Source organism: Trachypithecus francoisi, unplaced genomic scaffold (assembly GCF_009764315.1).
Source record: "Trachypithecus francoisi isolate TF-2019V2 unplaced genomic scaffold, Tfra_2.0 Lachesis_group0, whole genome shotgun sequence".
NCBI classification, from domain to species: domain Eukaryota; kingdom Metazoa; phylum Chordata; class Mammalia; order Primates; family Cercopithecidae; genus Trachypithecus; species Trachypithecus francoisi.
In genome coordinates, this window is record NW_022681453.1 from 186402198 (window position 1) to 186416972 (window position 14775).

The 14775-nt window shown below is 44.7% G+C and overlaps 1 protein-coding gene and 1 long non-coding RNA gene across 3 annotated transcripts in view; one reads left to right on the forward strand and one right to left on the reverse strand.

The window, feature by feature from the left end:
- The window catches only part of LOC117084364, a 29761-nt gene extending 19109 nt beyond the window's left edge, over positions 1–10652 (forward strand). Inside the window, exon 3 of the long non-coding RNA XR_004437414.1 lies at positions 10608–10652. This is a non-coding gene — a long non-coding RNA (uncharacterized LOC117084364). The remainder of the gene's footprint in view (positions 1–10607) is intronic.
- BCL6 (BCL6 transcription repressor) overlaps positions 1–14775 on the reverse strand; it is a 23935-nt gene continuing 9160 nt past the window's right edge. The window contains exons 1-10 of one of the 2 annotated variants that reach the window (XM_033213029.1): positions 14321–14726; positions 13090–13128; positions 11754–11924; positions 9944–10165; positions 7282–8253; positions 6573–6757; positions 4938–5105; positions 3715–3845; positions 3464–3601; positions 1–1222 (exon numbers count right to left, since the gene is read on the reverse strand). In XM_033213029.1, the coding sequence (XP_033068920.1) occupies positions 1079–1222; positions 3464–3601; positions 3715–3845; positions 4938–5105; positions 6573–6757; positions 7282–8253; positions 9944–10165; positions 11754–11914 (2121 nt within the window). In that variant the 5' untranslated portion in view covers positions 11915–11924; positions 13090–13128; positions 14321–14726 and the 3' untranslated portion in view covers positions 1–1078. Of the gene's footprint in view, positions 1223–3463; positions 3602–3714; positions 3846–4937; positions 5106–6572; positions 6758–7281; positions 8254–9943; positions 10166–11753; positions 11925–13089; positions 13129–14320; positions 14727–14775 lie in introns of those variants that run through there. The other variant, XM_033213030.1, reaches the window with a different exon arrangement.

Here is a 14775-nt window from a genome sequence, read left to right on the forward strand (position 1 = left end):
TTGACTTTTCAACATTTTATTCTTATATTTGTACAGCTATATTTTACAATGCGGTAATGCAGTTTAGACACAGCCAAACCCTGTCTCCGGAGTAGTTACAACACAAGCATGACGCAGAATGGGATGAGACAAACATTCCCAAAGAGAGTTTAGTTAGTAACAACTTCAAGTCCCTGTGTCTGCCTACACTTCAAAAAGGGATGGCACACGCTCGCCCATCATTGAAAACTTCCGTGAGAAAAGGCACCGTGAGGACACGTTGTACGGGTATATACAAACTGAAAACTAGAACAAAATTACACATTTTTCCTTCTGCAGATTTTTTTGTTCTTTTTGTTTTTTTTTTAATACACACTTTGTAAATTGTAAACCTTCACTTGCAAAAAAATACAAATACACTGAGGCATTTTAGACAAAATATTTTCTTACTTATACAGATGCAATACTTAAAATATTCTCTTAAGTGCTCTTTCTCAATAAAGATTCTCAGATCCGTGTCTGCCTGCAGATACAAAATCGAGCCTTTGACGCAGTTTTATATTTTTAATATATCTTTTTTAGGTTTATATATATTTATTTTATATATATATATATTTATATATTTACAACTCTGCCATATATTCCTTCACCTTTGGTTAAAAAAATTAAAGCCCTCTCTTTGATAACATACTGAAGTCTTGTCTTTTAAAAGAATGCACATTTACATACAAAAGAAACATCTGTTCCCACAAAACATATACATTCCTCATTTTGCAGACTAAAGTCAAGTCAGAACTTTTGCATACTCCCCTGCTTTGACATATAAAATGATTTTGCTTTTTGCTGACATGGTTCACCTTACACATAGGAGAAGAAGCAATATGATTTTCTTAATGTTTTATGGCAGTGGGGGACGGGGAGCTGCTGCAGCTCCCCGTCCCCCAGGCCCCGACCCCCACCACCCCCCACCCCCAGCTATGATTTGCACTAGTGGATGAAAGAGGCACTACATCATGGGATGAACATTGTAAAGTGTTACAGTATCCTTTGGGTAGATTCTGAGAAGGGGCTGGAGACGAAAGCATCAACACTCCATGCTTCAGCAGGCTTTGGGGAGCTCCGGAGGCAGGTCAGTGGCTGACACGCGGTATTGCACCTTGGTGTTGGTGATGGCACCATGCTTCTGGCGCAAGTGAAGTCGCAGCTGGCTTTTGTGACGGAAATGCAGGTTACACTTCTCACACTGCAGGGATATCAGAGGCAAACTGTTAGCTGTCATCAACCCAAGAAAGGTGTCATTGCTCAAAGACCCAGAGAGGAAGATTCTCCCTACAAGGCACAGGGGCGGCTCTTGCCTCTCCAAGGCCAGGTGAAGAACCCATATGCATCCAGGCTTCTGCCAACAGGTAAGCTAGCATCGTGCAAATGTCCATTCCCTGCTTTCCCAAGTGTTGCTTCTGCTTCTCCCTTGCTAGAGATGTCCTTCCCTGCCTTAACTCCACAAGTTCAAGTCTTATCCAAAAATGCAGTTAGATGCAAACTCCTCTAATTATTAAGTCATTTCTGAATCTCTCAAGGATGAAAATAATCCCTGTTTTCCTTTGAGCCTCTGTAAGAGTTCTACCTTTACCACACAGCCCTCCGTGTGCATGGATCCTTCTCAAGTGGGTAACACTTTGAGGGCAATGGCTATTTTTCTCTGAACTTTATAATCTTCCTAGTACCTAACAGAATGTACCTCTTATTCCAATTATGCAATTAATCTAAACACACCTGGACAAATGGACTAGATCAGTCTGAATTCATGGATATTCTGGAGTCTAGGGTAAATGTTTTTAAATGCAGTGATATTCTTTCGTAGGGTATGTATCTTAGATAAGCTGACTAAACATTAGCAAGTGGAGCCATTTCTTGATTGAATTCAACGAATGGGTAATAAGCACTTTAGTTTAGATAAAAGTTACTTAAAAGTAACATGGATGACGAAATGTAAAGGGGTAATCTAGAGGAGATATTGAATGAGAAAGGACATTCCTAGATAAAAACAGAAAATATAAGTAAATATGAACTTTAGCTTATAATTATATATCAGTATTAGTTCATTAGTTGTGACAAATCTATGGAACTAACGTAAGATGTTAACAATAGGATAAAATGGGTACAGCTTGGAGCCCTCGGTACAATCTTTGCAATTTTTCTATAAATCTAAAACTATTCTAAGACAAAAAGGGTAATAAAATATGTTCAGATAGAGTATATGTTTTAAAGTGAAAATGGAAATAGATTAAGACAAATAAACCCAGCCATGTCATTTCTCTCTCCGGGCCTTGGATCTCCCTTCTGAATAGCTGGGTCAATACAGGCTGAAAGTCATTCTCAACTCTGACATCCTACGCATCTAAAATTCTAGCAAATCATTATCATAGTAGATATTTATTTTACTATTACTATGTGCCTGTGCTACACTCGACACTTTAATAATTAGTTAATACTACAACTTCACGAAGTAGACACTATTATCAAACTCACTTTACAGATTAGAAATTAAGGTGCTAAGAGGATAACTAATTTGCCCAAGAACAAACAGCAAGTAAGAAGATATTCACTCACAGCTTGATAAACAAGTGAACAAAAATAACCATGTTTTGCAGGTTAACCTCTGATAGGTAGGTTAACCATTCATTGATTACTTCTTGTTCCCATCACCACCTAGAAGGATGTCATCAAATCCTCAAAGCAACCATAGGCAAAATGTACACAAATGAGCGTGGCTGTGTTCCAATAACCTTTTACTTAGGGACAATGAAATTTAAATTTCATATACTTTGCACACGGCACAAAATATTCTTTTGCTTTTTAATTGTAAAAACCATTCCTAGTTCATGGAATGTTCAGACATTGGCACACAGGCTGTAACTGCTGAGACCCAGCCCTAGAACACTACAATCCCAGGGACCCACCCACAGTGTCGTGCTGCACAGCTGGCCGCCTCCTCTTTCTTAAAATGACTCTTCTCTATGCTTTTTTTAAATACTTTTTTCTTGTAACATCATTAATTCTTATAACATTCTTTTTGTTCTCCTCCTCCCAAGACTGTTCCTTCTCAAGCACCTTAGCTCCTCTTAAATGTGCATCTAGCCCAGTATGTGCTGTCTAGTAGGCACTCAATAAGTATTTGTGAAATGAATGAATCCAGGTGGAGAGAATCAAATATATGTATCCACAGTCTAGACTCTTCTCTAAGGCCCAGATCACCTAGTCCGATACCCCCATTTTAAAGACGAGTGCCCTAAGGCTTGGGCCAAGGTCAAGCAGGGTGCCTGGCCATCAGATCCAGATCTAGGTCTTCCAACCATTAGCATAGTGGTTGCCCCACTGTGTGCTTGAGATGGTAGCAAACAGTTCTCCTGTCTCCCTGCTCCACCTCCTTCCCTGCCCTCCACATCCCCGCAGGCCAGAGAACGGCCTCAAGAGGCTTACGTACATGGTAAGGTTTCTCTCCTGTGTGGATTCGCAGATGGCTCTTCAGAGTCTGAAGGTGCCGGAAACGGGTGCCACAGATTTCACAGGGATAGGGCTTCTCACCAGTGTGGATGAGCACGTGGGCACGGAGGTGGGCCACCTGAATGAAGGAGAAAGCATGAGAGGTCATCTGGGGTGGGTTGCAGGCCTCTGAGCAGCCCCTCATCAGCACACAGGGACTGACCGGGCCTTTCTCCAGGCCACGCTGCTCACCTGTACAAATCTGGCTCCACAGGTTTCGCATTTGTAGGGCTTCTCTCCAGAGTGAATTCGAGTGTGGGTTTTCAGGTTGGCTGGTCGGTTGAACTGGGCCCCACAGATGTTGCAGCGATAGGGTTTCTCACCTATTACCGAAGAAAGGGGAAAAAGAAAAGCCATATTCAATAAGGAAGGTCTCTGCAGTCTCTGGCTCCTGGATTCCTAAGCAGCCTGCTCCTCCCTGAGGCCACTTGTGTTTTCCTTTCCCTTAGGGAATGTCGGAGAGAGAATCCAGGGGCCTGCCGCATGCCTGCCAGCCCTCTCACACACACCTGCATACCTTGCAGGGGACCAGGGCCAAGAAACAAGTGGTGGCATGGAGTAGCAACAATGCCAGGTGTGGAATAGGAGAGGGGAGGTTCCAGGAAGCCTGGGCTTTAGAAGCAGCTTTGTCATTAGGATGATCTGCCTGTGAAACCTGGACAAGTCACTCTCCTTCTCTGGGCCTCAGTTTCCCTTTCTGGAACCTGAGGGGCTACTTCAGATTACCTGGGAAGACTCTTCTAGCTTTTCCCTTGGATAAGACAGTTTCACTCATCAACTCATTCACCAGGGAGACATAATCAGGCTGCTCTAGTTCCCCTCTTTTAGAACATATTTTTCCACTTGTGGCAACTACAGCTGGATTCCATTTGCAAGAGGGGTGGGGCTTGGGTCTGAGTAGATGCTCAGGCAGAGGAAACCAATAGAATGGCTGAACCTTCCTTCCTGAAAGTTTCTGGGATAATAGGGCCATTTACAGTACTAAGAGAGATTTTAAACAACAATCAGGTCATGAGAAGCTACCTGGTAAAGGAATGTGAGTTGATAAGGAACAAGTTATTGAAAGAAATTAAGAGAACTTTTTTTTTTTCCGGCTTTACAAAAATCGAATCTATTTGTCTTCCCCAGACTTAAGTCTCTTCACCTGTACATGGGATTAACACTTCTGACCCCAGCAAAGGCAGAAAAGCAGGATAGAGCATGTCAGAGGAAAGAGAAAGGACACAGGGAGTGGATGAGTCAAGTCACCAAGCAAAGACAAGACAGCGTTAGACCCCTCGTTCAGGCCAGGATGGGGCCTGCCGCCTGCCTTGCCCCACCAGGTCTTCAGGCCCCACGCAGCTTTCTCTAGGATCCTTTCCCTGTCCTGCCCCAATAGTTGTGGAGACTTCGGGTCATGTGCGGCAGGGCCATACCGGTATGGACGGTCTTGTGGCTGGCGAGGTTGCCCTTGTAGCGGAAGGAGGCCTGGCAGCGATCACACTTGTAGGGTTTGTCACTGTGGGTCTGCAGCGTGTGCCTCTTGAGTGAGGCCTCCTCAGAGAAGCGGCAGTCACACTCATTGCAGAAGAAGGCCCCGTTCTCTGTTGGAGGGTGGCAGGGGGACACCAGCGTCAGCACGAGGAAGGGAGGTAGGGCTCTAAGGCCACTCTCCTCTGTAGCTACCCCTGTGCCAAACTGAACTCTCAGTCCCTCACTCACCCACCCGACATTGATGGGAGCTCAGAGCAAAGGATCTGTGGGGACTTTATTTTTCTTAGCATTTAGAGTCTTAGCCATAGAGAAGGGAGAAAGGAGAGGGAATGAATTAAGGTACAGAAGGGAAGGTCAAACAAATAGGTGTTCAGAGGGCCTGCGCCAGTGTGAGGAAAGCTCAACAGAGATTTTCTTTCCCCAAGAGCTCTGAGAATTGATTTTTAAAAATAAGTTTATGGTTTTATTTACACTGATACACAGAAGCCCTCAGGCAAGACCCTTTACCTCTGAGCCTCTCTCTGTATCTCTGTCTTCAAAGTCAGATAATAAATCCCTGTCCTGCCCACCTCACAGGAGGATATTATATTACACAAAATAAAACACAAAGCATTCCAGGAATGTAAGATATAGGTCAATTCAATTCTACTTTGAGGTCACTGAAGGAGGAATTAATGATGAACACTGTGGTCACCCTTGCACCTATCTGGATCTCATGTCTCCAAATCCTCCTGTGAGATTGGGAGACCAAAGCTGATGGTGGAAGTGGGAACAGAGGCCCAGAGAAAAAGAACTGGAGTTCAGAGCAAAGGCAAAACTAGCCAGGGGGCAGGAGGGGACAGTTCTCGCTCTCTCATCTATGGGTCCATGACCCTGTGCCAAATCTCTTGGTGGAAGCAGCTGATTTTTTTTTTTTTTCCATTTGTTGTAACAATTTGAAAATGACAAGTCACGGTGATTTAACCCTGATTAGGTACTACTGGGCTCTATTACTGTAGCCAGAGCTGGGTGAAGAATTAGACTTTTTTGTCTGGTAAAAACTGGGAATGCCAACCACTGACTATCCAGAAACTCCAATTTAATAATTCTCTTCAACTATTTTAACTCGACTAATATTACTAAGTTCCTACTCCATGCTAGGGACTTACTACTACCTATGAGGGATGCAAGAATGAATAAGGTCAGATGCTTCTCCTTGCAGAATGTACATACAGTCTGGCAGAGAATAACATGCACACAGGTCAGTCCCAGTCGTTTTGGTATTGAGGAATGGAGAAAGCTCTGGGAGTTGCAGCCAGTCCCACAAGCTACTTGTGCTGGAATGAAGCTAAAAAGACTGTGTGGTAAGTCCTGATTACCCCAGATCAACTCTAATACCCCATCCCTCGCTTTGGTTAGCTCGGTTCCCTAAGAAGCGAAGCGTGGGATGAACGGCTGCTGACTTGGAGTGCCAGTGGACTTCCATTTGAGGACTGTTCCAATCAGAGACAACCGCATAAGTAAAATGGAGCATAAAACCCATGGAGCAGAGGGGTCTTCCTTCTCCCTGACAAGGGGAGGGAGGGAAAGGGACTCACCACAGCTGGAATCTGAGTACTCAGACTGGGTCTCTCCCATCTCCTCAGGGAACGTGGGGCCGGCGGTGTGGAGGCACATCTCTGCATGCTGCGGGGACTGAGAGCCACAGGACGTGCACTTCGGGGGGTGCATGTAGAGTGGTGAGTGGCTCTCACTGCTGCTGCGGGGAGAGCCTGTCAGGGCCCTGTGGGCAGGAGTGAAGACAGCCTCAGCACCTGGGGCAGGGCCTCAAGACCACCCTCTCCTCCCTGTGTGTTGGCAAGCCCAGAGGCCAGAGCTGGACTGCCCACTCAGGCTCTGAGACCCCAGAGTTGTCCTCAAGTTTATCTCCAAACAGTATCTGCGGAAAGATCACTGACCAGGGTCAAACTGAGCCAGAGCTTCTCCGTAGCACACAATCTCTCTCAGTCCAAGGGTAGCAGGATGGTCCCCTGCCACATCAAGACCACAGGAAGTGCCTGTGGGATTTACAGAACGCTATTCTGCCCCAGAAGGGATTTTTCTCTTGCTGTGAAAACATATATACTACTTCAGTGTAATATACTTCCTTACTTAGACTAACTCAATCAATATGCACTGATTCCACACCTCTAATAGGCTCAGCAATTCAGGCAAGAAAGAAGAAACCTTTGTATCCATCAGAAGAAATGATGTGGAACCCTGCCCAGGTAATCCCTAACCTCAGACCCAGACTGTCTCTGAAATCACCTGTTAACGATGTTATTGAGACGGCTGGCTTGCGGGATGGTGGAGTCCTCCCCGCTGGCACTGAGCTTGGTTGGGGACTGGAGGTCAAGGTTCTCAGGCTCCATGGGTGGCTGGCAGGCAGGTGGGGCAGTGTAGGCTCGTGGGGAAAGGCGGCCCAGCTCAGCCTGCTCTGGCCCCTCTGGTTTGGCATTCTGGTTGAGGCTGTTGAGTACGATGAACTTGTATTTCTTCCAGTTGCAGGCTTTGGGGTCAGTGGGGCTCTTGGCTGGAGGGGAGCCAGAGGCCTGGAGGATGCAGGCATTCTTACTGCTGCAGGACTCTGTGGGCGAGTTGGGCTGGCAGTCAGATTTCTGGGGGCTCTGTGGACTAACCAGACCCTTCCGGTTCAGGGGTGCATTGGGGGGCTCGAAATGCAGGGCAATCTCATCTTCTGAGGAGGGTCTCTCTTCTTCTTTGCTGACCTTGTCACAGGGGAAGTAGGGGGCATTTCGGGCTGAGGGGGCAGCAGGCTTGAGGCCCTCAGCCACACTGTAGTGCATATCGCTTCGTGCCTCTTCTGGGACTGTTTCCTTGGGTGAATAGATATTGCTGTGGCACACACTGGGGGACACCTCCAAGGCCGGCCGGCTGTACTCACCGGGGACTGGCCTGGTACTATCGCACGGGAGGGCCCGCTCCTTGGGGAAGGGGTTGGCCACAGGCATCCGGACATCCCGAAACTCCTCATCGGAGAAGAGGAGGCTGCTGACAGGGAGGTGGCTGTACATGGAGTAAGAGGCTGGCGGTGTGGACAGGCCACTGTACAGGTTGGGGGCAAAGGCTCTGCTCTCACACCCAGGGGCGTTCCTCAGTGGCAGGTTGTTCTCCACCACCTCACGACCCCGATAGGCCATGATGTCTTGAGGCATCAGCATGCGGCTGTTGAGGAACTCTTCATGGCGGGGCTTGATGGCAGGAACCATCTCTGCTTCACTGTGAGAGAAAAAAAGAGGAAAGACACCAGCCTGAAATCAGAACTGTTAAACAGATGACCGTCCAGTGGCACTTACGTAACCACATCTGGGTTTGAATTAGCTAGACGTAGGTGACATGGCTCTGGAGCAGGGAAATACAATTACAAGGCATTTACACTAGAAGCCTGGAAATCTAGCCTACAATTGGGAAGACTGAGGCCCAGAGAAGGGAAGTGAGTTACCGGCATGATCTGTGCCTGATTAGACATAATCGTGTATGTTTAAGGCACATATCTATGCATATGTGTGAATCTATAGCTCTTCTGATGTTATAAAATTTTATAGCTCACATAAAACTTTCAAAGCCCTTATCTCATTTCACCCATGCAAAATCCTGAAAGGAAGGAAAGATGGTTATTATTATCTCCATTTTACACATAGGGAAACAGGAAAAGAAGAATTTATACAATGTTGGTATGACATATTTGGAGGATCATACACAAATGAGTAACCTACTGAAGAAAGAACTTGTCCCAGATGCTGATGAAAGCTTATATAGAGAACAGGCAGCAAATGCCAATACAAGAATCCCTGGTCTAGAGCAGCCAGATCGGGTTTGCAAACCCAGCTGTGCCACTTAGCAGCTAGGTGACATGGAGCAAGTTACTCAGCCATTCTAAGCACAAGGCCTGATCCACTGAAAGTACTTGTAAATAATAGTAATGATGATCTTGCCACCATTAGCACCCACAGGAGACAAAGAACTCTAGCTGTCTATACCTGAGGGAACATCATGTGGGTGAAAGAGATAGGCAAGCTCACCATGATGACAGTTAACGGAGCTAGAACCAGGGAGAAGGTTAAAGAGAAGCCAAAAAGAGAAGCTTTCTAACTGTCCAAGGTATGCCGTGTGGTTCTGGGAACACTGAGTTGCTGGCTCCTGGAGGTTTTCAAACACAGCCTGGAAACCCCTTCTGTTTGAGCGAGGATGCAATCACCCTAGCATGGCTGGATCGAATGGTTCTACAGAAGTTAAGCTCTGAGTCTCTGTTCCATGTAGTGAAGCTCTTCCCTTCTTTGGATCTCAAGTTCCTCACCTTTAAATGAAGGCCAATGTCTTATCACCCCTCAGGTAGGAGGTTAAACTCAGTGAACTCAATTCAATTCAATAAATGTCCTGCCTAGTAGGAGCAGTGTGACACAACAGGTGAGTAAGATAGCCCCTGTCACCTTGAGCAGCCCACAGTCTGGTAGGGAACTAAGGCACATATGTAAATAGTTGTAATAGAAGTCTAAAGGAGAACTAAAATACATATGCAAATATTAAAATAGAAGGAAAGTTTAAAGCACAGGCAAAATGCTTCACAACACAGAGGAAGAGCTGAGGGAGGAAAAGTGGTCATCAGAAAAACTTCCTCAGAAGAGCTGGCATCCAAGATTGGCCATGCAGGATGGGTCGAGGAGAGGGTGTATTAAGTGAACGGAAGAAAGCAAGATGTGGTAACGCATAGGACATATCTGCACAGCCACAGGAGTTAAGTCTGCCTGGGGCACAAGAGTTAAGAAGAGCAGAAGTGTGCAAAAAGAGTGGAGATGTGGGTTGCAGCATATCGTAGAGGAGTATTTTTTCCGTATGCATGAATTATCAAAGGTTTCTGATCGGGGACTATCTCTTCCATCTCCGAGGCTTCCACCGGGCAGCAACTCACCTGGCCTTGATAAACTTCCGGCAGGTGTCCACAACATGCTCCATCTGCAAGTACATAGCTGTGGCCATCACGGCCATGATGTTGCCCTCCCGCAAATTGAGCCGAGATGTGTACATAAAGTCCAGGAGGATGCAGAAGCCCTCAGGGTTGATCTCAGGATCTAGATTGATCACACTAAGGTTGCATTTCAACTGGTCTGTGAAGATGCTATAGAACAGGCCACTGTAAAACAAACAAATAGCCCACTCTAGTAGACGCCTAGAATCTGTGATCCATTCCAGTCAGCACTGATACTCAGCCCCTTTCCCCTGGGCCGACCTCCAGAACTTCTATGGTAATTAATAATAGCTGCTATTCATGGAGAGCTTACCAAATGTCAGAGAGTCATTAAGCACCTTACATGCATTATCCTTTGCTCCTTACAGCCCTGCAAGGTAGGTACTATCATTCTCTGCCTTTACAAAGAGGGGAACTAAGATCAGAGGGGCTAACTGAATATTCTTCAAGTCACAGGGCCTATTTCCCTTTTAGTCTTAACTGCACGGATTACCAGAGTTAATTTAGCCCCCATTTGCAGTAACTATTCTTAGTCTATCTTTGGCATAAGCATTCCCTCTTGTTCCATTGCATTTATACTTATTTTAAAAATTCTATCTTTTTTTAGAATTTGGGTATGAATGACAACTAAATAAAAATATGCCTACATCTATACTCTACTCCTTTTATCAAAGTCCATAGATTAAAAGAGGGTCTGTTATTCCTAGAAGACCCAAGTCAAACCCCAAGTAATGCCTCCAGGTGCCATGCTGTCTGGTGGTGGAAAGAGTACTCAATTGTAAACAAGAATTCTGGGCTATCGTCTTGATTCTTGATGCTACTTTTTCTGAGTGGGTTGCCAGAAGTGAGCCAGACTTCCACCAAGTAGCTATGCAACTTTGGGTAAGATATTTAGCTTCTCTGCATCTTGCTTTACTCATCTTTCAAGTAGGAGGAACAATCATGTCTACCTTACAGTGTTGTGGCAAGAATGAAAATGTAAAGGATATAGAATGATGCCTGGCATATAGTAAGCATTCACCAAACATTATCTATTATTTTTATATCTCTATAAGCCTCTGTTATTCCCACTATTAAAAATCAGGTGCTCAGAGTAGATGTTGGATGAGTTATCTAATAGCAATAGAGATCCCTGATTCTACAACATTTAACCTCCCCGTGCTTTCCTTTTGCCATCGATAAAATGAAGACAATAGTGCAATGCATAACACTGAAGGCTACTAAAAAGATCCAGGGAGATGATATCATGTAATATTAAATTGCTTTGAAAACTCAAATACTTGATGAACATGAAGAATCAGCTAGTTCACTCTCATTAACTCTTACATATACTCTGAACACCCATGGAGATTCAGTTGTAGCATAAAATAAATACATTTATAGCATAAAAGAGCAAAATATTTCAAATTAACTTGCTTAAGCTACTTAAAGAAAGTTCATTTGAAATCTTCTGTCATTTTTTCACTGGTCAACTGAAGTTGTTCTCCATGTCTGCCCCAAACACATCCTTTCTTGGGGCAGTAAATAATTTTTCTCCCTCTCTGCCCACAGAACATGACTCTTTCTTTTCTAAAAGTGCATTCGTTCATTCATTCATTCACTTGGGAGCCTACTCTGCCAGGTCATGGTGCTGAGATCTGGAGACAAAGCGAGACGTTGTCTCCAGTAAAAGGCCTCCATGTTCCACCTTGCTTGGCCGCCAGCACCATCACCCCACTTTGACTCACCCACCCTTTCCTTTCAGACCCCTCACCTGCAGGCCATGAGGACCGTTTTATGGGCTCTAAACTGCTCACGGCTCACAACAATGACAACATCAGTCAAGATGTCTCGACTCCGGAGACGATTAAGGTTGAGAAGAACATCACTGGCATGGCGGGTGAACTGGATGCAGCTGTCAGCCGGCGAGGCCATTTTGTCTTCACTTGAAAAAAGAAGCCAAAATCCTGTTAGTCGTCCAGAACCTGTTTCCTGCTTGCCATGGGCATCAGAGCAGGTGGCTCAGCCTGCTAAGGTACGGAATGCAACTCAGGTCCCTTGTGTTTGATCTTTGAACAACTCATAGCCCAACTCTGGCTATTATTCTTCACAGTTTTAAAATGGGGAAAATAACTTTTATCCAGCAAGCTGGGATAGAAAGTCCTTTAGGGGAAAAGCAAAGGGAATGAATGTTTGTTGAGTGTTTTTCCCACATACCAAATACTCTGCCAAGCACTGAGAGGCAGTGAGTATGTGGCAATGGAGAGACACTGTGTTTTTTGCTTTTTTTTTCTTTTTGAGACGAAGTCTCACACTGTCACCCAGGCTGAAGTGCAACAGCGCAATCTCAGCTCACTGCAACCTCCGCCTTCCCAGGTTCAAGCGATTCTCCTGCCTCAGTCTCCTGAGTAGCTGGGATTACAGGTGCCTGCCACCACGCCCAGCTAATTTTTTTGTATTTTTAGTACAGATGGTGTTTCACTATGTTAGCCAGGTTGGTCTCAAACTCTTGACCTTGTGATCCACCCAACTCAGCCTCCCAAAGTGCTGGGATTACAGGCATGAGCCGCCGCGCCCGGTCGAGACACTGTGTTTTAAGATTATCAGGCTAGACTTGCCTTTTGCTAGCTGTGGGACTTTAAGCAGGTTGTTTACTGGTTTGGGGCTCTGGTTTCCCCAAATGGAAGTAGTAATACCTATGTGGTTATAAAAGTTAGAAATACATTCCTCGTTTATAGGAGGTTCTCAAAACTCACAGCTATTCTCATAAGTATCTTATGTCATCATCTCAGTCACCATCGGTCTCTCTCTACTGTTAGGCTTTAGAGTTGCCTGACTTTTGCACCTTGAGGAGCTAGCATATTGTTGGTGCACAGTAGCTGGCTAAATTAGTTTGTACAAAGAAAGAGTAACAGACTGATTGACCATGCAAGTGTTAAGACAGCCTAATACAGAGGTGAAGGGTGAGGACTAGGAGGGATGTAGAGGGAACTGGTTATCCTTGTCTCACATAATGAACAGTAGCAAAATTCACAGAAACACATGTATTGGCAAATTCAAAAGAAACAGTTTGTCCCAACATTTTAAAGCATATAATTTTATTTACTTACCCAATGCCTTGCTTCAGAGTCCAAAATTTTGCTCAAAACCTGCAGAGAAGAGAAGAAAGCAAACAGAAATTGATTTAACGAATGTAAGATTGTCCACTATAGTCTTATTTTAGGACATACACATTTAGTTTTGCTTTGATAGTTGCAGCTTGCCAGCTGGTGTGGTTTTACCACAAGCTAACAAACATTTTCCAGCTCTGCTCTTACGAAAACAACAGGCACCCGAAGCTATGAGATAATAATGTTTTTATCCTGAGTACTGGGAGTACAGTTGCATACATTAATTAGTTATACATACACACATACATACATACATTTCCTTCTTCAAAGAAAAAAATTATACCATCCAAAGGCCACTTGAGTTTATGGGAAATAAAAAACAAGAAAAATGGTTCTGTCAACATTAACAATAATGATCCATCCGTGGCCTAAATATACTGGACATCATTCAAAACCTGCTAAAATATTATCTTTCAAGTCTTAGAATGATTCCACAAGGACGATAGGGCCAATATCTTTATCCTTATTTCACTGGCAATGAAACTGAGATTTAGGGGTTCCAGTGGCTTGCTCAAGGCAAACAGCTAGGCAGTATTTCCTGCCTATCTGAAATATTAAGACTGAATATAGACTCTGCAGAACACAGCCTGAGACGTCATGTCTACGTATTCCTTGAAAACCTTTGTCTTGTTTTTCAAAGTTTTCTCTCCCTTCCCTACTGGGTCTAAGACCAGACAGAATGCTATTGCTTCCAAGTTTGTGCTTCTCCCTGCTGGTAGAAGACTTAAGTATGTGATTTAGCTGAGAACTGGCCAGGGAGCACTAAACCTTAAAGAGATTTAATGAAATATGTACCTTCTTCCAAACTGGCTTCTCTAAAACAACATCATTAAAAGCATAGGTGTAAGACCCTCATTTATGATCAAATGTGGGCTGCAAAACAAAACAATATTTGAACTGTCTTTCCTCCTGTAAAAAGGAAAAAGAAAAAGCAGAACCTTTTAGAGCTATTTTCCGGGTAAACGGGCCTGAGGCCAGCAAGGTCATGTTGGGCCATGTAGATGGTTGGTGACCTGGCCCTAGGTCTTCTGGCTCAAATTCCTGTCCCCTTTCCAAATCAGCCTACGTGCTGTAGAACATGCAAGACAGCACCCTGATGTGGGTGAATCTCATTTTTAAGTTCCTTCCCCCACACAAACACTTTGCCCCATTCCAGGCTGCTGAGTCTTACCAAATGAGCACTCTAAAATGAGAGGTTTCCTTGAGTCTGTAACCAAACACTCTGACATTTCTCTGTGGTCCCAAGTGCCAGTCACTCAATCCCATCGGCTCCAAGGTTAGTGTGTGCATGTGAGCGAGTGAGGACTGGAGGGAAGGAAGTGGGGAAGGGAGAGGACAGAAAAAGACAAAAGAACCTATCTCCTCTTCTCCCCAGCCCAACTCGAGATAGGCAAAGAGAGATAGACTAACTTGGTCTTTACCAAACTTCAAGGATTTTCTCCTTTGCAAAAGAAAGCTGAAGACACATGGGAGGTTTACTTGTAAACTTTCTTCTCTTCCCTCATGGAAGGGATCCTCAAACACTTCTGGAATACCTAGGCTGTTCTTTAACCAGCTTCAACCACCAGCTTGCTTGTGGATTTCCAGTCGCAGGCTTCTGGAACCACAGGAAGCCCAGATTTGCCA